General features: G+C 37.3%; 2 protein-coding genes across 2 annotated transcripts in view; one reads left to right on the top strand and one right to left on the bottom strand.

The window, feature by feature from the left end:
* The window catches only part of ADAMTSL3 (ADAMTS like 3), a 389,643-nt gene that overhangs the window by 183,549 nt on the left and 181,589 nt on the right, over positions 1-24,505 (top strand). The window contains exons 8-9 of the mRNA XM_057543842.1: positions 7,369-7,443; positions 13,522-13,679. Of these exons, the coding sequence (XP_057399825.1) occupies positions 7,369-7,443; positions 13,522-13,679 (233 nt within the window). The remainder of the gene's footprint in view (positions 1-7,368; positions 7,444-13,521; positions 13,680-24,505) is intronic.
* On the bottom strand, positions 3,726-4,368 carry LOC103006182 (transmembrane emp24 domain-containing protein 2-like). Its single transcript, XM_057543845.1, has one exon. The coding sequence runs from the start codon at positions 4,366-4,368 to the stop codon at positions 3,763-3,765; it is 606 nt and encodes a 201-aa protein (XP_057399828.1). The 3' UTR covers positions 3,726-3,762.

The following is a 24,505-nucleotide window of genomic DNA, read 5'->3' as shown; positions in this document are numbered from 1 at the left end:
ATACAGATCACTGTTATGTAGATCCATGTTTCCTTGTAAGAAACCTGCAGGGTGTTATCTTAAGGTGTTGAATATTCTGTTTTGCAACAATTTTTCACATGATAGGTTTAGCATCTATTGTTGCTCCTGGCTTGAAATAGTACTTACACTGGGGTTTGGTTGCAAATGGTAATTTTCTAATTCTATCATTACCTCTACATTTACTTGCAGACATTCTTCTGTAAAGAAGCTCCCCAGTCATTTTTTTCATTTCTCACTCTGTATTCAGGGATTTTTATTTATTCAGTGTTTTATAATATTATAGACAGTATTCATTTGGGGCCTCATATAGTCCAAAATGTGGCCAATGGGGGCAGTTCAAGGTGACTCCTTTTGACATAATTCCGTTGGATTTTAAACACTGCCTTGCGTTCTAAAACAAGGTGTTTTAGGCTCTCTTTGAATTTTTTCCCTTCTCCAGACCTAGAATTGCCTGTATTTTCATGGAGCCTTGGTTCTTTTCAGTGGGGAACGGTATTTAGAGCCCAAGATATAGGCAATACTTATTATTCCTGGGGAATCATTGCTTCCAGGCCCTTTTCATTACAGAGAACTTTGAAAGTACAGAAGAGAGAAAAATGAAGACTTCACATCTATGGGCCTATTTAAAGTTTATTTTATGGTTTCTTTATTTTTATCATTTTTAAATAGAGGTATTTCTTGACAGAAGTCAGAAGCAAATAAAAAGTTAAAAAGTTGTCTGTACTCTGTGTTATTCATCAACATAATATTATTGACTCTTCTACCTTAAATAATGACACAGTGAAGTACATGTGTTTGGTTACTGGCCTTAGCATTTTGGTCAGCCTCAGCTTACTAAGAACTGTAGTCATTCTGACTCTACTTGGGAGATCCTTGTCACCCTCTGTTACTGTAGATGCCATCTTAAAATCTGAAGCCAGTGGAAAATTTCCTGAATAATTAAAAAAATAACATTATAGAAAAAAATCAGTGCATTTTTTATTGTATAAAATTTGGAAAATACAGAAAAAACATAAAAAACACATTGAGTATGATGTTAGCTGTGGATTTGTCATATATAACAAATATATATGCCCTTTGTTATTTTGAGATATGTTCCTTCTATGCCTAATTTGTTAAGAGTTTTTAATCATGATTGAATTTTGTCAAATGCTTTCTCTGTGTCTATTGAGATGATAATATGATTTTTTTCTTTTATTCTATTAATGTGATGTATCATATTTGTTGATTTGTATATGTCGAACCATCCTTGCACCCCAGGAGTAAAGCCCACTTGATCATGGTGTATGATCATTTTAAAGTGCTGCTGAATTTGGTTTGCCAGTATTTTATTGAGACTTGTTGCATCTACAATATATTCATTAGGGATATTGGTCTACAGTAGTTTTTTTCTTCTTGAATTTTAAAGTAGTTATATCATTTACAAATAAGGTTTTTACATTTTTTTATTTCCAATATATATTCTTCTAAGTTATTTATTTTCTAATTACATTGACAAGGATAAGAATGTGGGGAAAAAATGATGATGATAATCTTTGTTTTGTTCCTGACTATGGTGGAAATAATTCTAATGTTTCACCATTAAGTCTACTCATGGCTTCTGATTCTTTATTAAGTTGAGGGGGTTTTTTTCTATCTCTGGCTTTGAAAGGAATCATTGTAATGCATGCTGAATTTTGTTAGCTACTTTTTTTTTTTTGAATTTTATTTATTTTTTTATATAGCAGGTTCTTATTAGTGTTAGGTACCTTTTTTATTCATTAAAATAATCATAATGTTTAACTCATTTGATCTGTTAATATAATCAATTATATTAATAATTTTCCTAATGTTGACTCAGTCATTCATTTTTATAATATGCTCTATTTAGTCATGATGTATCATTCTTATGATAGAGTTCTGGAATTTATTTGTGTTATTTTATTTATTATTTTTACATCCACAGTCATAATTAAGATTTAGTTCACATATTTATTTATGTGATCTCTGTGTTTGGTTTGGGTATCTGAGTTATTTTAGCTGTGTATCACTACTGGGAAACTTTCCTTCTTCCTATATCTGCAACTTACTTGTTTGCTTAAGGTTTTGCAAAACTCATCCAGCAAAACATTTGGGCCCTTGTTCTTTATTTTCTTCTTTCTCTTTTTCTCTTGTAAATAGTGTTTTTAGCTTTTTAAAATGGTATTTTAAAAGTAACTCACCAGTACATTTTCATTATAGAAAACTCAAAACGTGTAGAACTATGTTTCCCTTCACGCACTCCTAGAACTCTTTTCTTTCCTCAGAGGTAACCACTGTCAATGGTTTGGTGAAAGAGAATGGAGACTTTTTTTTTTAAGTATTGTTTATTTACTGGACCTGGGGCAGATTAGATACACAACCAATTTTAAATTTACATCTTTTAACTCAATTTTGAAGTGTTTTCACACACACATGCACACAAATTGGCATGCAACAGTTGTCCTAAGGTAAAACACAGTCACCTTCAACTGTTGCAAGTATTTTCACCCAAGGTTGAAAAATTGTTTATCCTGAACATGAAAACCTGTAACAAATTTAAATTAATTATATAAAACTCGTTGCTTGTAGTTTTCCCCTTGCAAAGATCCAAAAGTAATGTACAAGTAGCTAATATACATCAGTCACAACATAATCCTGGATCATCCCCACACCAAACCTAGATGCTCCTTTAATTTTAAACCCATCATCAGAGGCCAAGAGAAAGTCATTTTGTTTTATACAAAACAAAATTCACATGTGCCAAAAAAGAAAGACCCAAGAAAAACAGAAACAAACATCCTAGTACTGACAGTAATGTTCAGTACCCTAATTAAACAGTGGCCAAAATGCCACTGATCAAAAATAAAATAGTGGCTGTATATTACTGCAAAGAAATCCAAGAGGCTTTTAACCCTTTGGCATCAGAAATTCAGAGTTTTCCAATTATGTGAGTGCGCACCTCCTCCGTGCCAAGAGTATAGAAGGTGGATGAGCCAGCATAGAAAGAAAAAGAACCACCATTCACTGCACCACCCAGAGAATTGGCTTTAATAGAGACTTCTTACAAGGTTAGGCAGAAACCAAAGAATGGTTATTAGCTGCTTGTGGCAACAATTTTAAGTGGAGGTGACTGAGTTCTAAGGTTCAAAGTAAAACTTTAAAGGGGAAAAAGGTTGTTGGTTTAAGTCTTATCTTTAAAGCAAAAACAACATAGACAAAGTATAAAAGTACCAACCTGGTAGCATCCTTTAAGTCACAGAGCTCTGCCATTAGGCTGGACAGAAAATGTCAAGGTTCAGATTGTTGTTTCTCATAAGGACTCAACAAAATGAATCTTTAATGACTTGAACTGCAGGATAAGGGATCCCAAGAATGCAGTCATTTTAGTAAAGTGCTATCAGTAAAGTACTGTCCTGAACAAACTGCGTTTTATTATGAAAACAAAAGGAAAGAAGATATAATAAGGGCTATGCACCTATATTCCACTTACAGTGTTTGAGTTCTGGAAGGACCTGTATAATGGAGGAAGAATTCAAATATGAAATCATGCCAATCACATGTCAAATTTCACTATAACTTTCCTAAAAAAGTGTTTTCCCCCAATATCTGTTAATCACAAAGAAACAGAAGCTGTGAATGTACAGTTTAGAAAATAAAAACATACAAACTAATGACATTATTATGACCAAGACGTTTGGTAAACAGTGAATTATGAGTTTGGGATCATCAGCAAAAGGCTTTTTAAACAACCCTCCAGACTTCAAAAAATCTCTTCAGATAGTAGATCTGTCCCAGTGTCATGGCAACTAGAACAAGAGCTTCAAAGAAGGGCCAAAGGACCACTCTGCTGTTTGTGTTGTCATTGACTGCTCTGTGTATTCTCTCCCAAACTTCCATGTATTCCTGTTCATGCTTTACAGCTGTCATCGCCTCTGCGAGCTCATTAATCATTTCTTCTAGCTTGTTCTGGTGAGCTTCTCTTTCCATGTCTTGTTGTTTGGGGGCCTCCCCAATATCAGTGGTGAACATCACTATCTTTGGAGTCATGGTGGACATCCTATTGCTAAAACAAAACTTATGTGTTCCATCCATGTGAGCAGCAAATGTGTATTTCCCACTGGACTCCCGGTCTCCTTTATAAATTCCTTTATTATCAGGCCCTGTAATCTCCACGACGATGTCCAGGAAGCTGCCCTCAGCCACCTCGAAGATGAGGCCCATCTTGGTGCCCGAGGTGACCCGCTCGAAGAAGCACTCCTCGGCATGCGCATCGATGCTGACGAAGTAGCCCGAGGCCATGGCCAGGAGGGCGGCCCGGAGCACCAGCAGCTCAGCGACTGTCACCATGGTGGGGCTGGGACAGAAGCCAGGACTGGGACTGCGGCCTCCAGAGCCGCCGTCGCTGCCGCCACCGCTGTCGTCTCAGCTGCCGCCATCTCCGACACTTATTGTTTAGTGGGCTCAGGCTTTCAGTTTTGCAAAATGAAAAAAGTTCTGGAGATAGGTTGTGGTCATCTGTCTTACCCCATCCCCTGGCAAAAACCATTCTACTTTCTGTCTCTATGAACTTGACATACCTCATATAAATGGAATCATACAGTATTTATCCTTTTGTGACTTATTTCACTTAGCATAATGTCTTTGTGGTTCATCTATGTTACATAGCATGTGTCAGAATTGCCTTACTTTTTAAGGCTGAATAATATTCCCTTGTGTATATTTACCACGTGATAGATTTCCACTCATCTGTGGATGGACGCTTGGGTTGCTTCCACCTTTGGCTGTTGTGAATAAAGCTGCTGTGAATATGGGTGTACAAATATCTGTCTGACTCCCTGCTTTCAGTTCTTTTGGGTATACCCAGAAGTGGAATTGCTGAATCATATTGTACTTCTATATTTAATATTTTGAGGAACTGTTTTCCATGGTGGTTGAACCATTATTTTGTATTTCCGTCAGCTGTTCACAAGGGTTCCAATTTCTTCACATCCTGACCAACACTTGTTATTTTATCTTATTTTTTAAATAATGGCCAGCCTAATGAGTGTGAAGTGGTATCTCCTTGTGGTTTTGATTTGCATTTCCCTAATGATTAGTGATGTTGAGCATGTTTTTGTGTACTTATTGGCATTTGTATATCCTCTTTGGAAAAAAGTCTATTCAAGTCCTTTGCCCATTTTTAAATTGGGTTCCTTTTTGTTGTCATTGTTTTTGAGTTGTAGGAATTCTTTATATGTTCTGGATATTAACCAGAACATATCTGATATGTGATTTACAAATATTTTCTCCCATTCCATGTGTTGCCTTTTCACTGTATTGATAGTACCCTTTGATATGCAAAAGTTTAATTTTGATGTAGTCCAATTTATTTATTTTTTTCATTTGTTGCCTATGCTTTTGAAGTCATATTCAAGAAATCATTGTCCATATAATTGTTTTTTAACTTGCTTTTTTCATTAATCAATATATATGTTGGCAGTCTTTCCACATCAAGTAATGTGGCTTCCACCAGTCAGAATGGCCATCATCAAAAAAATCTACAAACAATAAATGCTGGAGCGGGTGTGGAGAAAAGGGAACCCTCTTGCACTGTTGGTGGGAATGTAAATTGATAACAGCCACTGTGAAGAACAGTATGGACGTTCCTTAAAAAACTAAAAATAGAACTACCACATGACCCAGCAATCCCACTACGGGGCATACACCCTGAGAAAACCATAGTTCAAAAAGAGTCATGCACCACAATGTTCACTGCAGCTCTGTTTACAATAGCCAGGACATGGAAGCAACCTCAGTGTCCATCGACAGGTGAATGGATAAAGAAGATGTGACACATATATACAATGGAATATTACTCAGCCATAAAAAGAAACAAAATTGAATTATTTGTAGTGAGGGTGGATGGACCTAGAGTCTGTCATACAGAGTGAAGTAAGTCAGAAAGAGAAAAACAAATACCGTATGCTAGCACATACATATGGAATCTTTAAAAAAAAAAAAAAAAGGTTCTGAAGAACCTAGGGGCAAGACAGGAATAAAGATGCAGATGTAGAGAATGGACTTGAGGACATGGGGAGGGGGAAGGGTAAGCTGGGATGAAGTGAGAGAGTGGCATGGACATATATACACTACCAAATGTAAAATAGATAGCTAGTGGGAAGCAGCCGCATAGCACAGGGAGATCAGCTCAGTGCTTTGTGACCACCTAGAGGGGTGGGATAGGGAGGACGGGAGGGAGATGCAAGAGGGAGGGGATATGGGGATATATGTATATGTAGAGCTGATTCACTTTGTTATACAGCAGCAACTAACACACCCTTGTAAAGCAATTATACTCCAATAAAGATGTTAAAAAAATGTGGCTTCTTATCATTACTTGTATCAGTTGTAGAGTATTCCTTAGTATGGATATACCATTGTTTATTTAACCCCTCCCCAAATGGTGGATATTTAAATAGTGTTCATTGCTTTTTTTTTTTAATGTATGTATGTTAAAAACAAATAGAAAATCCAGAAAGGATATTTCTCAAAGTGTTAGAAGTGATGATCTCTGGAAATAGTTTCATTTTGTCTGGTATGCTTTTTTGCATTTTCTAATTTTCAATAATAAATAGGTATTTTTATTTAATAAAACTTATGAACAAGTCAACAAACATAGTGACATCCTTTGATCCAACAATTTCACCCCAGAGGCTCTCAAAACAAATTGTTCTCTGTAAGTTAAACAAACAAAACACAACATCTGCTTGAAGTAATTCATATTGTTGATAATATACTAATATCATTTAATAATACACTTAATGATCAAATAGGGGACTGGGGGATAGAATTTCATATGCCCTTAGATTATTACGTGGCAATGAAAATTAATTTCAAAATGTGTAACGGCATGAAAAAAAAGTCTACAGGGACCAGGATTTCCACTAGGTAATTGTCTAGGCCAGGTATTATCGAAATTTTTTGGTGCAGGACCAGATAGTAAATATATTAGGCTTTGTGAGCCATATTGTCTTTGTTACAAATACTCACCTCTGCCTTTGTAGGGCAAAAGCAACCTCAGATGAATGGGTATGACCTGAGGGCCCTAGTTTGTGGACTCACTCAAGTAGACCAGTGCATTTATTTAAACTTTTCTTTAATGTTTTTAAAAAATGTATTTAAATGAAATTATGTGATTAGTATTAATATGCCTCATACACAGTAGCTGCTTTCCAAAGATTTCTTGACTGAAGATGGAAATGAAATCTAGTTAAGAACACTTTACAGACGCTCCCAGTTTTGAGTTGCTTATTTTGATGGCCCTTTAGTGCACAAGTTTTATTACATTTGTCTTGTGTTCTTTCTTAGGGGAAGAAAATGTAATTGCTGTTCCTTTGGGAAGTCGAAGTGTGAGAATTACAGTGAAAGGACCTGCACATCTCTGTAAGTAGAATTTAATCTTAACATGTTTTTCTTTCCTGAAAAATTATTTAGCCAAAAAAATTATATATTTCTTTGTGTTAACGGGTAGGTAGATGAACTTCTACCAGTCTGAAATAGTCTATATCACTAGGGAATGATCTATGACCCTGATTTTTTTAGTTCTCATGCCCTAGTGGGAAATTAATCTCCTCATGGGAGAGGAAATCAAGTTATATGTGAAATAAACTATTTTTTATGTGGAGAGTAAACTAGGAGTCTAGAGTCTTCTGGAGATCTTAGCAGTTTGGGGTAAAAAATAACAAAACGAAATTTAAAACACAGAGCTGTATCAGTGAATATAGCTGACAAGTACACGCTCTGTTGCCAGCATATCACAACCTCAGGTCTAGGGGGCACTGAAAGTAAACACTGGTTTCCCAGAATACTAAGAGTCTGAAACAATAGAGGACTGAAATTGTATTGTTTCTTTGGCCAAAGTCACATGGCATCTTTCTGTCTTAGCTTTTCTGGTCTCTTAGGACCCAAAGGAACTAGAAATACCAAAGTTTGTCTGCTTCTCTCCCAAGGTTTCCTGTGGCCATAGGCAGGACTTTCTTAGTCTTTTTCCCAGGAAAATGAGTTTTTGCCAAGACTGAGCCCCTGGCCTTGAAGAAGCTTACTGTGTTCAGCTCTATCTTTCTGGAAAAAGTACGGAACACTATTTGTAACTTTTAAAGCCACACAAATCAAGGTCTACCGGATTAAAATGTGACATATTTTGCCATTTTTTTCTGAGCCACCATTCTTAGATTTTCAAATCGTAAAAATTTCTCAGGGACACAAGCATTTTTGGTAGCTTTTAAATGTGTTTGTCCATGTGTGTTATATGTGTTTGTATATTTTGGCTGTAGTACCGATAGTCTAACCAGAAATGTCCTTTGAGAAAAGTTTATATCAAAATGTTTAAGGTCACCAAGGGTATAGATTAAAATCTTGGAAAAAGAAAGAAGTTCTTTAGTAAATTATGACCTAAATTAGGGAAGCAAGAGAATATCTTTAGGGCAATGAGGGTGAACAATTATTGGAAAGTCTTTTTCAACCCTTACTTTATTATATGAATTATGACTAAAAGAATGTGACTGATGTGTTTAACTAAAATATTGAAATGTTTATAGCCATATAATGGTCAGTTCACTCAAGGCTTTCTCTACAATGAAGCATCAAAACATTTTTTAGCCTTCTTTTTAAAATGGCTTAAGGCCCACAGCTCTTGATGAGAGTGAATCTTTATCCTTGTAAATGCAAACTTGATGTTTGAGAACAGGTGAAAATCATTTAGATCCAAATTTTGTGAATCATTTGAGTGATCACATTGTAAAGCAGCATCCTGGATTCAAAACTGTTAAGTGTTGAACATTCATAGCAGCATAATTCATAATAGCCATAATGTGAAAACAGCCCAGATGTCCGTTAACTGATGCATGGATAAATAAAATGGGCATATGTGGAATATTATTTGTCTCTAACAAAGAATGAAGTACTGACACATGCTACAATAGACATGATCCTTGAAAACGTTATGCTAAGTGAAAGAAGCCAGTCACAAAAGGCCACATATTTTATGATTGTCTTTATATAAAGTGTCCAGAGTAAAGCAAGTCTAAGGAGACAGAAAGTAGATTGGTGGTTGCCTAGGGCTGGAGTGAGTTGGGTTGGTGGCAGGTCTGGGGTTGTTAACGGTTATGGGGTTTCTTTGGGGGGTGGTAAAAATGTTCTAAACTTAGATTGTGGTTATGGTTTCCCAATTCTGTGACTATGCTGAAGCCATGAAACTACAGTTTAGATGGGTGAATTTTATAGCATATCAAAAAGATGTTTTAAAAAATAAAAAAAATTGCAGTGACTGGGCCTGATTTTCTCATGATACTACAGACAATTCTTTAACATTCAGCTCTGAAAAGAGTTTTATAAGCTCTAAAAACAGAATAAGTACACAGTAAACAGGTTAGGTAAAGATGAATACTTTGAGGTAGAATATTCATTTACATACATATATGTTCTGGCATATTAAACATAACTTTATACTCAAGACTGGCATGGTTCCAAGAACAGAGCTCAAATATATTCCCTTTTCTCCAAAGGTGACAGATCTGTTGCTTGGAATATATCTCCTTCTGAACAATCTCAAAATTGGCTCTAGAAGTGTTTCTGAAAGTTACCCTTCTCTGCCAGTGAATAGAATGAACTGGCTTCATTTACAAAGAATTTAGTTACCATTTCTGAACACCTAAATATAGAAGCGGCTTTATTTTCTTGATTTACACAAGTGTTTTCTTAATTTTTTATTCAAAGATATATTCCTGAAATTAAACTCACTTTGCAGTAATAAATCGTTCTTTTTAAGATCCATATTAACTGCCACCCTCCAAAAGGCTGCATCGTGAAGAACTGAGAACACCCAGTAGCGTACTGTTAGTCTCTTTGCTGTGGGATGGAATTTAATTACAGAATGTCCATCTTGCATATCGCCTAGAGGTGTTTAAATACTGAATTTCTAGTCCTTTTGCAAGCTTGGCTTCAGCATTACATCAAACACACAGCTCAAGATTTCCCTAAAATTTCAAAAATGGAAACAATAAGAGGGTTCCTGCAAAAGAGATTTTATTGTAGCAAAACTTAAGCATTAAATGTGTTTTGACTAGCAATAAACTCGAGAAGCCAAGATGCCATAAACTGAAAACCTCCATTATCAATTGTAAGAATTGGGATTTTTTTGGTCCTCTAAGTGCGGTCTGACGACCATATGTAGAGATGTATTAATATAAACATGAACCCTGAACATAATGACTAATCAAAGGAAATGAATACTGAATAAAGTATGCATACACTATAATATACAACTCGAAGCGTAAGTTTGATGTATTTATAACCAAGTCAGCTGTGCTAAATGCTCATTACATGTTTACCTAACAATACTTTTGTGGCCTTCTTAGAATTTAAGGAGACCTCTTGGGATGATTAGCATGACCCTGTCTCTTTTGAAAGAAGCCTGGACGGATACTTCTCAGGGAAAGCCCTTCAACTAGAAGCAGTTAGCAGCATTCACCATTTTTCTAGTCATTTCTTTTAAAAATAACAAGTGTGGATCAAAATATTTAAAGGTACCATGGTAGACTTGAGTTGTAAAGGTTTGGGGATTTAAGAGGGTCTTGATTTCTGATCCTATTTTTTTTGTATGTGATTTTATTTATTCTCACAACAACACTAACGTCATTTTTCAGATTAAGCAACAAAGATGAGGGGATTTCCAATATATTTCTTTGTTGAGCCAGCTAATAAATGCCAAAGCTTGTTTGTATCATTTCTTTTTTAGATTCCGCATATAAGCGATATCATACGATGTTTCTCTTTTATCTATTTGAGGATACAGAGCATCTCTTCCTTGGCTCTTTGCCACTTCCATCATTTTAAGCCTGAAGAGGAGAAAAAAGGCAGCAGTGGGTAGCAGGAAAGGAGGCTCTTACCCTCTGCCTTTCACAGTGGTGGGGCTGTTTATAGATTTCCTGGGGTCTCCACCCAGCACTGTCTGTCTTGCTATAGAAACCGCAGAGGGTCTGTGGAATCTCAGAGAATTGAAGGGCTGTGTGTGCAGCTCTCATGAGCTGTGAATTGCACATCACAACACAGGGCTGCAGTACACACACGGGGTGCTAGACACTAATAAAAACTTTAAAAACATATCCATAAGTCAACACATCATCTGAATTGTTGATTTTCAAAAACTCCTTTTCTGCCAATTTAAGAGGCACAGGCTTAGCTAAGGAGAAGCAAGTTTACCACCGATAAAAATGACAACTTTTAAAGAGCAACACTGACCTCCACTTCACTGTGAATTCATCACAGGGGCTTTGTTAATCCAAACTATCAGAATCGTTTGCATCCATAAACCATAAAAAGGTGGCTTCATCAAATCACTTCCCTTGTCTTTATTGACCACCCACTTCTGACTCAAGTTACACAGTTGAGGTCAGAGCACCTGCTTTTGACCTCCTATGTGTGCAGCCAGGGTTTGTGACCCAGAGAGTGGGAAGCCTTTTGAAATAATTGATATAAAGATATTTTATGAGAATTGGAGAAGAGTGGTTTGGGTAATTCACATGCACTTGAAAACTGGTTTTGCTCCTGTGTTCTCACATCCTTGCCACTAAAGATCTTGGACACCTTTGAAGTAACAGAATAGACTCAACGTCAAAAAACAAAACATCAAAACCAAGCTAACAGGTTTAAAAGATGGATGTCACACTGGTCTTCCCTTCCCCCCAGATCGCATTTCCAGATTCTGACACCCCCTGCCATAACTCTGCAGCCAGATGAAACTTGGAGAGCTTTGATCCAGAAGGTTAGCGCAGTGGTAAAACAATCAGAGCCATCGAATCCATTGCACTGTATTTGAATTTAATCAGGTCACTTCAGGCTAAGTCTCGGTCTAGAAGCAGTGTTTTGCATGCCTTCTTCTTTGCGTGGATGGATTTTGTCCAGCTTCATTTTGTGTTTTGATATTACCTGAATGCTCATGATTTTTCCTCCTTTACTTTTAGAGGGCTAATTCATCCAGGGTGGATCCCTCTTACTACCTCCAGTTTCCCATCTCATTTTTACTGACAGTTCACTTTCTAAACTCTGTTTTATATCTTCATTGGAACTAGGAAATGAATTTAATTTCACACTTTCCAAAAATCTACTGCGGTCATGGAGATCAGGGCCAAAGTGGTAGGGGGTTTTGTGTGCCTGAGAGTACCCAGCATTATTCGTTGACTGCTAATGACTCCTGCAGATCAAGGAGCTCATGTCCAGCCTTTGAATTTTCCCAGAAAAGTTCCCAGCCTGCCTGTCAGGGATAATCAGGGATGTCTACTAATGCCTGTTATGCAACCTGCCCAGGGCGCTTGAATTCCTGCAGCTGCTCCGGTGGCAGAGAGAAATCGGCAAAGGAATACCACCAAAGCACAACACATGTGGATTGCAGCCTCATAAAAGCCAGATCATTTTGTTGTGTTTTTATCAGCTTTTTAAGTTTGAGATGGAATGGAGTTCTGGTTCTGTTGTGTCCTTTGTTCGAGATGGTTAAAGAACCATTGAATACCAGTGAGTCAAGTGCAGGTTTCTGAGGAGCAGAGGACCTGGGAGATTGTCTGCTCTGACTCCTCGTTTTAGAAATAAGGCAATGAAAACCCAAGGCAGTGAGTTAGGAATAGATCTGGAGCCAGAAATGCAGGTGGACCAGGTCCACTAAGAATGGTGACATTTACAAAATGAAAGACAAAAAAAAGAGAAGGGAAAGAAAGAAATCACTGAAATAAGGTAGAAGTGGTATTTTGGTTAAACCGTCGGCATTGTTCTGTAAGAGATCTAAAAGCACTACTGTTCCTTTAAAAGCTAATGTGAATAAAGAGGTGACACATGAGAGAGGTCTTTGTGGTGATGGAATAGTTCTGTATTTTGGTTGTGGTCACGTGTGACAAAATGGCATAGGACTCTATGCACACATTGTACCAATGTCTGTTTCTTGGTTTTGATATTGTATTATAGTTGGGTAAGATGTAACCATTCCATTGGGTAAAACTGGATGAAAGGTACACACGACGTCTTTACTGTTCTTGCAACTTCCTGTGAATCTACAATTATTTCAAAATAAAAAAAAAATTTAAGCAAATTTAGAGTTTATTGTGGTTTTGTCTAAATAAAAGTCTAGGCTTACTATCTGAATGGGTGAGAAAATGAGTAACATCGCTTTATTTTAAGTAATAGCTACATCATGAAAGAATATAAAGAAAGAGATGTTTTCTTCTTCCCCTTATTATAGAAATGACTCCAAAGAGTTGCGTAGACCTAACTGGACCTAGCACTCTTGTTTGCTTCTTTTTATAGATAACTAAGAAGCTTATATATTTATTCTACCTATTTGAATCAATGTTTGTAAACTGAGTGGATGTATTGATATTGTGTTGATATCAGATGCTATTACTTGTAGTAAAATATCTTTTGGAATAAAATGCTTTTAAGATATTCTCTCACTGAAACTTTATTTTTAAATTTTAGTCATTGAATCAAAAACACTGCAAGGAAGCAAAGGAGAGCACAGCTTTAACAGCCCTGGAGCTTTTGTTGTAGAAAATACAACAGTTGAATTTCAGAGGGGCTCCGAGAGGCAAACCTTTAAGATTCCAGGACCTCTGATGGCTGATTTCATCTTCAAGGTAGGATGAGCCTCTTCATAAATGTCATGCATCTGGGGCCCCGCACATCTTGAATTTTAAAAAGAACACGTTTGTTTAGTAGGCAGCCAGTGACTTTTTATACAGGGCGTGTGTCATTAATATTTTCACCTCGACAGTCAGTTCTTAAAAACTGTTCATCTCTCTAAAGTAGTTTCTGTTCCCCAACCCCAATAGTTAAGAAACAAGCTTTACTTTTATAGGGGAATGATTGTTTTTCCATGTATAACCTCTAGTTGCTGTGTTCAGTTTTAAACCTCCAGATGGATTTCGGTGAAAATGGTCAGTGGTTAAATGCTCCATGTCTTAAACCACGACTGTGCTATTGCTGTCCTTGCAAAGGGGAGCAGAGAAGACAGAGGCCCCCTTCCTTAACCCCCTTCCCTGTTTCCTCAGCAATGTCTCATAATGAGCCCTTGTCCGGACACCTGTCACGAGGTCCCCTCACAAGAATTCTTCTTCCCTTGTAACCACGACTCTGTGTTTCCTCTCTTGGGTACATCGGGGGCATCTTCCTTCACTCAGAGGATATGAAATGTAGTGGCCAATATATTTCCAAGGTGACACAATCTGAAATTCTTCTGATAAAACTATAAATACCTAAGATGTGCACAAAAGGGCATTTCAGTGGATGACTTTGTCCTATCCCTTTTTGGAAACTTCAAGATAGAAAGGGAAGAAAGAAAAGAGCTCTAATTGCCAGGGATTTCTTTACCTGTGAAAAGACCCAGTGCCTTCAAAAGAACTGTCTGTGTTCCACATTAATTTGTCAAAGAGTGTTTCATTGAGACATCGGTTGTGCCAGCAGAGAAATACATTTGGAATTAGATGAGAGTTGCAAACTGACGTCCTTGTTTACCTACAGTGTGACCAGCCAAGGGTCGGTCTGGGTGGAGTTGTTGTTTTGAGTCTTTGGGTTTTAAATAGTCAACCTTGAAAAAAACAAGAGATTATAATATTAAAATACCAGTATTTTTTCCTGCTTCTTTTTAAAAATGGGAAGATCTGACAACTAGCTTGCATGTTGCCATAGCGATAATTGGCTGCAGCTGGGTAAGAGCAGCCTTTTTATTAGGGCACACATCCTCATTTGCCAGGGTCCACACCAGGCCCTAATGTGTTCCTGACATTGAAGGTGTAAGTGTCAGTTGCCGTTCGTAGACATTTAAGTTGCCATTCCTGGACATGACTTGCCATTCCTAGACATTGAAATGACTTCTGTGTCAGACCCTCGAAGTGTCAACCCAATGTAATTCTTTGACAGTAGCTTTGTGAAAGGCTTTTGGGGAAGCCAGCTGTCATCTCTCTTTCCTTCTATTCTCTCTCATCTATTGTTATACATAAATTATGGACTTGGTTTGCTTCTCTTAGGGTTTTCCCATTTGATGCTCAAGTGGTAAAACACACACACACACACACACACACACACACACACACACACACACTTTTTTAAAATTCTCTTCTCATTCCTACTCAGAAGATCTGTATACTTCTCAAGTCAATTTGAAGATATCTGACCAAGTAGGAGACATTAATACAGTGATGGGATGGGACAAATAGCCACAAAGGTTAAAATTTTAAGATATTGTTTGGTGAAAGTATTAGCATGGAAAATGTACTGTTTATTGATCCCATGCATAAAAACACATATACAGGGGGCTTCCCTGGTGGTGCAGTGGTTGAGAATCTGCCTGCCAATGCAGGGGACACGGGTTCGAGCCCTCGTCTGGGAAGATCCCACATGCCGCGGGGCAACTGGGCCCGTGAGCCACAATTACTGAGCCTGCGCGTCTGGAGCCTGTGCTCCACGACAAGAGAGGCCGCGATAGTGAGAGGCCCGCGCACTGCGATGAAGAGTGGCCCCCGCTTGCCACAACTAGAGAAAGCCCTCGCACAGAAACGAAGACCCAACACAGCCATAAATAAATAAATAAATAAATAAAATTAAAAATATATACACATAAACTGTTTACTTCTACAAGTGTATGTGTACACACACACGTGTATGTATATGAATATGTGTGTGTATACATTTTTTTTTTAATTTGAGAGGATACATTCCAAACTGAAAACACTGAGGAAACAATGGCTATTTTAGAGGGGATTGGTGCTTTGGGGGAGTGATCTTAGTTTTACTTGTAATATTTTAATACTTAAAATAATTCTTAAAAAAAGAATACAGTCATATATCACATGTGTGATTAAAAATTACTTTACACCTTCTTGCCCCAATTATATATTCACCTCTTAATAGAATGCATTTTAGCAGCATGTTGCCACTGCCTGAATTTGTACTCAGCCTTCTATTTTCCTGTCTCGGAGTTCTAGTTTTCTCAGATTTAATAAACAATTCCGGGCTTTAACTTCAATTTCTGGAAAGGTTTTGATCTCCCTTGACTGGAAAGGTTTTCTTTTTAAAAGAAAAAAAATATATATATATAGTTATTTATCAAAGAGGGTGTTACACACAGCTGTCGGACTCATGCATAAATAGAACCTCATTTTCGTGCCTACAGCCATTTTCTTTCATGAACATGGTGTGCTCGGTGGGAGAGAAATTGGCAAAATCAGAGACACTCTGATGAAGCAAGAATGACTCTGATGGTTTTCCCTGCCTTATAAGCTTGTCCAAATATTGTGGGTTTCTAGGAAATATTCTTTTCCATTAGTTACTTTTTTTTTTTTCCTCAGAGCAGTGTAGTATTACCCAGCCTGTGTTGTTACTAAGATAAGGAACTCTGCTTCTATTCATCTCTGCTTGGCCCAGGATGCAATCAAGGGATTGCTGTCCTTTGAGTGGGAGGTTAAAAGTGTGTGTTAGGTCCCTGATGATGGTCAGCCATGTATTTCATTGTATCTCTTTCCATTCCAATCAACCAAGAGCAGCTGAATTTTAAAAAAGGAAGACCTGGCTTCAATCTGAGAGAGAAGGTGAAAACCAGCTCTGTCCCCGAGTGCTAATTTCGCTCAGCCATGGGTGCACTGAGATATAAAGGCACCCTCTTTTATACTGTTCCTAGATTAGACCTCATTTCATGGACTTTTAATAAATGGACTGTTGAAAACGACTATATTCTGACATAGAGAGTAAAATATGAAGGCATCCATGGGATGTTAGAGTCTTTTGTGGTTATTGTGTGGATTCTGAAATCTGGCAACTCACTGCACCAGTGAGACAAAATTTCTTTTTTCTACTTTTTCAGAAGGTATATTTTCATGATTGGACCATTCTTGAAAAGTGCACTTTTTCTTCTTCCCAATGGGTTTCTCACTATACATTCTTATTTTCCTGAATGATCTGTTTCTCATGGATGACTCTTGTTACTGTGTTACTGAGTCACGGGTATTTTGCATGAGAGCCCCTGAAGTATTATTTTGCTTCTGCAATATGTGCATGTTGCCACCAGGGAGCAGTAGAGAATCTTGAGCCAGTGGTTGATGCTGTATGCTTTGTTGATTGGACTGTAAGAGGCACTATCCATTCAGTGAGAATTTACTGAATATCTGTGAGTACTGATATACTGTACTGATATACTTGTGCATATCAATTTTCAGTATATGCTTATGAGAATAATCTAGTAAAATAAACTTAAATGGCTTTGAGAAAGACATCTGTTTCTGTGGTTAAGTATTTTAATTATTGCTGGTGGCTTTTCCCCTCTTTAAAAAACATGTCCATCTTCAAGGGAAAAAAAAGTTTCTCTTCCTCATGGTCTGAAATCTTCTTCTTTCTCCCATTTGGATACTTCGTGTTTCTGTAGGAAAATGTTTTCTGATTTCTTTTCCCATTAGTTTTCAGCTAGGTAAGCCTCTGTCTCTGGTTTCCTACAAACACAGCTCCAGATATTTTGTATATTTTCTACCTATAAAGTCTTTCTTTTCTTTCTGGGAAGTTATGATAGCATATCTAACTTATCCAGGGCCGAGAGGATTTGAAACTGCCTGTTTTCCTCTCTCTCAAAGAGAAGATTTCAGCCTTGCAATGTGATGCAGACGCTGGCTAAATTCATATGTTCACAGGTGTTTCAAAACACAGCAAGACACAGTTTTTAGAGTCTGTGCATGTGTTAGTTTCCTGAGGCTACTGTAACAAAGCACCATAAACTGGGTGGCTTAAACAACAGATGTTTTTGTCTCACAGTGCTGGAGGCTAGAACTCTAAAATCAAGGTCAGGGCAGGTCTGGTTCCTTGTAAGGGCTGTGAGGGACAATTTGTTTCGTGCCTCTCTCCTAGCCTCTTGGATCTTCAGGTTTTCTCCCTTTGTCTTCACACCACCTTCCCTCTGTGCATGTCCACCTCTGAGCCCAAATTTCCCCTTTACATAAGCATGCCAGTCATACTGGGTTGGACCCACCTTAATGACCTCATCTTAACTTGACTAGATCTGCAAAGACCCTATTTCCAGATAAGATCATATTCTGAGGTTCTGAGAGTTAGGACTTCAACATATGTTTTTGGGGATGGATACAATTCAGCCCATAACAGTGTCTAACAGAAAAGAAAATTTACCTATTTCATCATGCCTCCCAATCAGAATTCCACCTCATTTTAAGCATTTGCCATGAATCACAAAGGTAGAAACTGTTGAAATATTACATGATAGTTACTGTAATGTAACTGATGCTATATTTTACTTTATTTATTTATTTACTTATGCTATTTATTTACTTTATTTATTTTAAACTGATGCTTATACACAGAATGTGGTCTGTTGAGGGAAATTTCTTGGTTAAAGCAGTTCAAATACTGTTCTAGTAGTTACCGTAATTCACAGCTAAATTATTGGTGTAATATATACACAAATATGAAAAAAAGAGTTTTACAGAAAAATCTATTCCATAAATTTTGGAAATTATTTAGAAGTGGCCAAGTAAGGCAGTTGAGTGTGAATTCATTTTCTTACCATTGTTATAAAATCATTTTCCTAACCAAACACGAGTAGTATACACTTGTAAATGTTAATGTACATTTCCCTTTTGCCATTCTGTACTTGACCATCTCCCTTGTCAGTGGACCTATTCACCCTGGGGGTTTGAAAGTAGTGGTTAATGATTGGGCTGTTGTTAGCAGGACTGCAAAGAGCATTCACGTTCAACTTTTGATTATTAAGGTAGGATTTTCTTTTTTTTTTTTTAGTTTAGACTTTTGTCTTGAACGTCAGGCTTATGGAAAGAGATAAGCCTTCTATAAACTGATTTAGTTCCCATAGCATTTCAAGGACCAAGGTTGGGGGACTAAATCAAAGTGTTTCTTCTGCAATACAGAGGATGCCTGTACCCCCAGTAAGGCTGAGCTGTGGGCTTAGTGTCCTCAGCGCCCTACACTCAGGAGGAGCATCCATTGTAGGGGGACCCCAGCCAGGATGCGGAGAGTTGGCTTCCTCTGCCTCAGGGCATTGTGGGTAAAAGAAGAAAGCTGGGGACAGGATGGAGGAAGCAAGGCAATGAGATGTGGATCATGACAGCAGTCACTCTGCAGGGCAGGGAAGCATATTAAGTAGGTTTCAAAGCTAAAGGCAGAGGGGGGGATTTGCTTCACTTTTCATTTAGAACCCAAGAGGAAAATGCCTCCTAGGGTGGCCATCTCCATCCGCCACTGGGGGAAGCTACCTTGGAATGAAATTGGCATGAGTGCCGTGAAATGTTTAGTCACAGGTTGCGTCTGAGTTCAGCTCCCCGGAGTCTCCCTCAGCTCCTGTGTGGCATGGAAGGTATCTAGAAAATTCCATGTACTCTTGGCTGGCCAGCCTTGACATGGTGGGGGCAAAATGACCCTGCAGCGGAGGGGTAAATGTAGAGTGACCAGACATCCTAGTTTGTTCAGAAAAGACCCAGTTTCCACCTGCAGCCCTGACTTAATTCTTAGAAGCTCCTCCTTTCATCCTCAGAAACGTCCTGGCTTGGACAATAAAGCATCTGGTCTCCTTGGTAAGGGGCTGTGAGCCAGGCCAGGGACTGGGGAGGAGTCCCAGCCACACCACCGAGAAACTGAGCACAAGAGTAATGTGGACTGGGCAGGGCAACGGAGGAGCCCACCCACCCTGGCTGGGGAAGAACACAGCTGAGTTCACGGCACTGAGGCTCCCTGTGGGCCTCCCAGTGGCCAGAGGGACAAGGGACACAGCTATGGGCCCAAGGACAGGATGAGGACCTCCAGGCATGGATCCGAGGCCTCTTTCCTTTCCCGCCTCTGTGAGGTCCTACATCAAAGACCACCATAGAGGAGATCGGTCTGGATGAGGGCACAGCAGAAAGCCTGGATACTTCCCCACCTGAAACAGCGGTACCTAAAGAGAACTCTTTAAATGAGTGAACCAGACTGACCTCCAAGGATTGAACTCCATTTAAGCTGTCTTCCCCTCCCTCCCTAGTCAGCAGGGGGCTTGTGAAGAAGATCAGAGCAGTTATAAGGAAAGAAGCTGCATCTTTGCGATTGTCTTCATAGAGTATGAGCACTTGCTGTGACTCTACTGCCCGGTCACCAAACACAAAAGCAAAAACAAAATCTTTGGGCAGAAAAAGTTCCCTGCAGATTTAATAACTTCATTTTTCTAAAGTTTTTAGCATTGGAGGAAGGGGCATTATTTTATTTAATTTGTAGTTTTTATTTACTTTGAAGAAAGAATCCTTTATCTCCCATTTTACCTATTTTGCTCTCTAAAATAATACGATATAATGCCAGCCTTCTTGGAATTGAAGAACAAATATCCAAATATGACTCCTTCCTGGAGTTTGGATGAAAATTCTCTTAAAATAGTCAGAAATTCTCAGTGGTAGTAACAGGGACTTTTTCCAAGGAAGAATGATAATACTGCATCATGTTTTAATGACATTTAAAGATATTATAATATTAATAGACCTCTAAACAATTGCATCGTCTTTTAAAATGACAATGTGGAGAACTAGAATTGAAGTTTCATCAGTATTATAAATTTAAGCGACGAGTAGTGCGTAGCTTGAGGAAAATATATGGATTGATTGATTTTTTTTTCAGAATTGTGTTATTACCAAAAAAAAAAAGAAGGAGAGAGGACCTGAATAGACAGTTTTCCAAAGAAGACATACAAATGGCCAACAGGTACATGAAAAGGTGCCCAACATCATTAATCATCAGGGAAATGCAAATCAAAACCACAATGAGCTATCACCTCACACCTGTTAGCATGGCTATTATCAAAAAGACAAGAGAAAACAAGTGTTGGTGAGACTATGGAAAAAACGGACCCCTGTGCACTATTGGTGGGAATGTAAATTGGTGCAGCCACTATGAAGAACAGTATGGAGGTTCCTTAAAAAATTAAAAATAGAGTTACCCTATGATCTAGTAATTCTACTTCTGGGAATATATCTGAAGGAAACAAAATCACTGTGACAAAAAGATATCTGCATCCCCATGTTCACTGCAACATTATTTACAATAGCCAAAACATGGAAACAGCCTAAGTGTCCATCAATGGATGAATGGATAAAGAAGATGTGGTACATATATATATATACAACTTTTTTATATGTACATATACACACACACAGGAATATTATTCAGCCATAAAAAGAAGGGAATTCTACCATTTGCAGCAACATGGATGGACCTATGAGGGAATTATGCTAAGTGAAATAAGTCAGAGAAAGACAAATACTGTATGATTTCACTTACATGTGGAATCTAAAAAAAATCGAAACTCACAGGTACAGAGAACAGATTGGTGGTTGCCAGAGGCAGGAAGAGGGTGAAATGGGTGAAGGGGGTCAAAAGGTACAGATTTCCAGTTACAAGGTAAATAAGTTCCGGAGATGTAATGTATAGTACAGTGACTAAAGTTAACAATACTCTATTGTATATTTGAAAGTTGCAAAGAGAGTTATCTGAGACACCTGTGGGAAGAAGGAACCTTGGAACAAAATTAAGCCTCTGGCAGAAAGGGAAAGGGAAATGGATATTGGTAAGCAAGTAAATGCATCTGCAACAATAAGGATTATTTCTTTCTGTAAAACATCTGGGCTTAATGCCTTTTCTTTCCCTCCCTCCCTCCCTCCCTCCTTTCCTCCCTCCTTCCCGTCCTTCCTTCCTTCTTTTATTCTATTTCTTTTTGGTGGTAATGAACAAGACTTAGAAAACCATTTCAGTACCTCTTAGGTTTATTGATTTATTTAGGGTTCTATTTCTGAGTCAATCTTGCAATTTATTATTTTCTCGAAAAGTGTCCAATTCATCTAATTTTTCAAACTTAACTTTTCAAAAGTAATCATAGCATTCCTTTATCACTAAAAACAAACAAAACAACAACAACAACAACAACAGACTCAACAGTTCCTATGTCTCTTTCATTCCTAAACTTGTTCACTGGCTCCTTGTCTAATTTCTGTTTTGTTCAAACCATCCAAAGATTTGTCTCTGAGACATTTAAGAACTAGATTCGAGGCTTGGTAACTCTCAGAGTTCATTAAAAAATTCTATTTATGTAAATTTTAATTTTTGTTTCCTTTATCTTTACATGGTTTTATTTTGGTATTGTGTTTTTAACTTCTAGAGCTAAATTCTTAAGTCATTTTATTTTCAATTTTTGTTCTCCATTAAATGTATTTAGGGCTATCAGTTTCCCCATACAGAAGTTCTTAATTTTGTTGTGGTGTGGGTTGTTAATTTTAAACTTTATGTGTAAGCTGTTTGTATCCTGGCTAAAAAATCTTTGCCTTATTTAGGATCAAAAATATTCACATATGTTTTCGTCTGGAAATCTTACTGTTCTACCTTTCATACTAAGAGCTATAATCCAACTAGAATTGATACTTGTGTATGTTGTGAAGTGGAATCAATATCTTTTTCACATGGCTATGCAACTGACCCAAAACCATTAGGTGAAAAGACAATCCCTTCCCCATTTCTCTTAAATCCCAAACTATATATGTGTGGGTCTATTTCCGCACTCTGTTCTGTTTCATTGACCTATTTGCACCAATACCATTGTGACTTAATTACTGTAGCATTAAAATAAGTCTTGATATCTGGTAGTGTAAGTACTTCAGCTTTGTTCTTGAAGATTATCTCTGGTACTCTTGACTCCTTCCATTTCCATATCAATTTTGAAATATGCTTCTAAATTTTTATAAAATTCTGCTGATTTTGATTGGAATTACATTGAATTTGTAGGTCAAATTGGAGAAAATTGACTTTCCAATATCAAGTCTTCCAATCAATAAATATGGTATATTCATCCCTTTGTTTAGTTCTTTTTAAATTCTTCTCAATAATGTTTATAATTTTCAATGTATATGATTTGCATATCTTTTGTTAAATTAATTCCCAAATGTTTGTTATTTTGATGTTATTGTAAATGTTTTAAAATTTTTTTCTGTTTGTTTTCTGCTGGAGTATGAAAATCTAATTGATTTTTGTATATTGACATTATATTCTCACTATATTCACTTGCTAATACTAATAGTTTGTGTATTCTCTTGGATTATGTACATACACAGTTAAGACACCTGCAAATAATGAGTTCTGTTTCTTCTTTCCAATTATTCTATGCTTTTAAACATTTTTCTTGCTATATTCCGTTACTTAGGACATCTAGTAAAATGCTGAATAGAAATAGTGATGGCAGCTATGCTTGTCATGCTTCTCACTTTCAGGACAAAGATCTCTATAATTCCCCAATTGTGTATGATGTTTTCTATAAATTTCTTGTAGAAGTTTTTATCTGATTAAATAAATTTTTTCCTAGTTTGCATCATTAATGTATATAAGCATGGAATTTTATTAGATGCCTTTTTGCATTTTTTGAAGTGATCAAATTTTTTTTTCCTTTTAATATAGTGAATTACATTGATTTTCAGATGTTAAACCAATCTTACCTTCCTTTAATAAATCTCACTTGGTCATTATTATTTTTTATTAGAATTTATTATTAGTATTTACTTGTAAGTATTTATTTTATTATTAATAGAAAGGATTATCCTTTTATATATCACGAGGTATGATTTTTTAATTTCAATTTTATTTTATTTATTTTCTACATACAGCAGGTTCTTATTAGTTATTTTTTAAAATAAATATTAATGTATATATGTCAATCCCAATCTCCCAATTCATACCACCACCACACACACCACCCCCCACTGCCCTCGCTTTCCCCTCTTGGTGTCCATACGTTTTTTCTCTACATCTGTGTCTCTATTTCTGCCTTGCAAACCAGTTCATCTGTACCATTTGTCTAGATTCCAAATATATGCGTTAATATACGATATTTGTTTTCTCTTTCTCACTAACTTCACTCTGTATGACAGTCTCTAGGTCCATCCACATCTCTACAAATGACCCAATTTCGTTCCTTTTTATGGCAGAGTAATATTCCATTGTATATAGGTGCCACATCTTCTTTATCCGTTTGTCTGTTGATGGGCATTTAGGTTGCTTCCATGACCTGGCTATTGTAAATAGTGCTGCAGTGAACATTGGAGTGCATGTGTCTTTTTGAATTATGGTTTTCTCTGGGTATATGCCCAGTAGTGGGATTGCTGGGTCATATGGTAATTTTACTTTAGTTTTTTAAGGAACCTCCATACTGTTCTCCATAGTGGCAGTGTCAATTTACATTCCCACCAGCAGTGCAAGAGGGTTCCCTTTTCTCCACACCCTCTCCAGCATTTGTTGTTTGTAGATTTTCTGATGATGCCCATTCTAACAGGAGTGAGGTGATACCTCATTGTAGTTTTGATTTGCATTTCTCTAATAATTAGTGATGTTGAGCATCTTTTCATGTGCTTCGTGGCCGTCTGTATGTCTTCTTTGGAGAAATGTCTATTTAGGT

Source organism: Balaenoptera acutorostrata, chromosome 3, assembly GCF_949987535.1.
Source record: "Balaenoptera acutorostrata chromosome 3, mBalAcu1.1, whole genome shotgun sequence".
Taxonomy (NCBI): Eukaryota; Metazoa; Chordata; class Mammalia; order Artiodactyla; family Balaenopteridae; genus Balaenoptera; species Balaenoptera acutorostrata.
Note: the sequence above shows the minus strand (reverse complement) of the source record. Positions and strands in the feature narration are given on the sequence as shown.

Excerpts from the sequence above, each read along its gene's own strand:
- LOC103006182 (XM_057543845.1), bottom strand. The coding sequence starts at position 4,368 with ATGGTGACAGTCGCTGAGCTGCTGGTGCTCCGGGCCGCCCTCCTGGCC.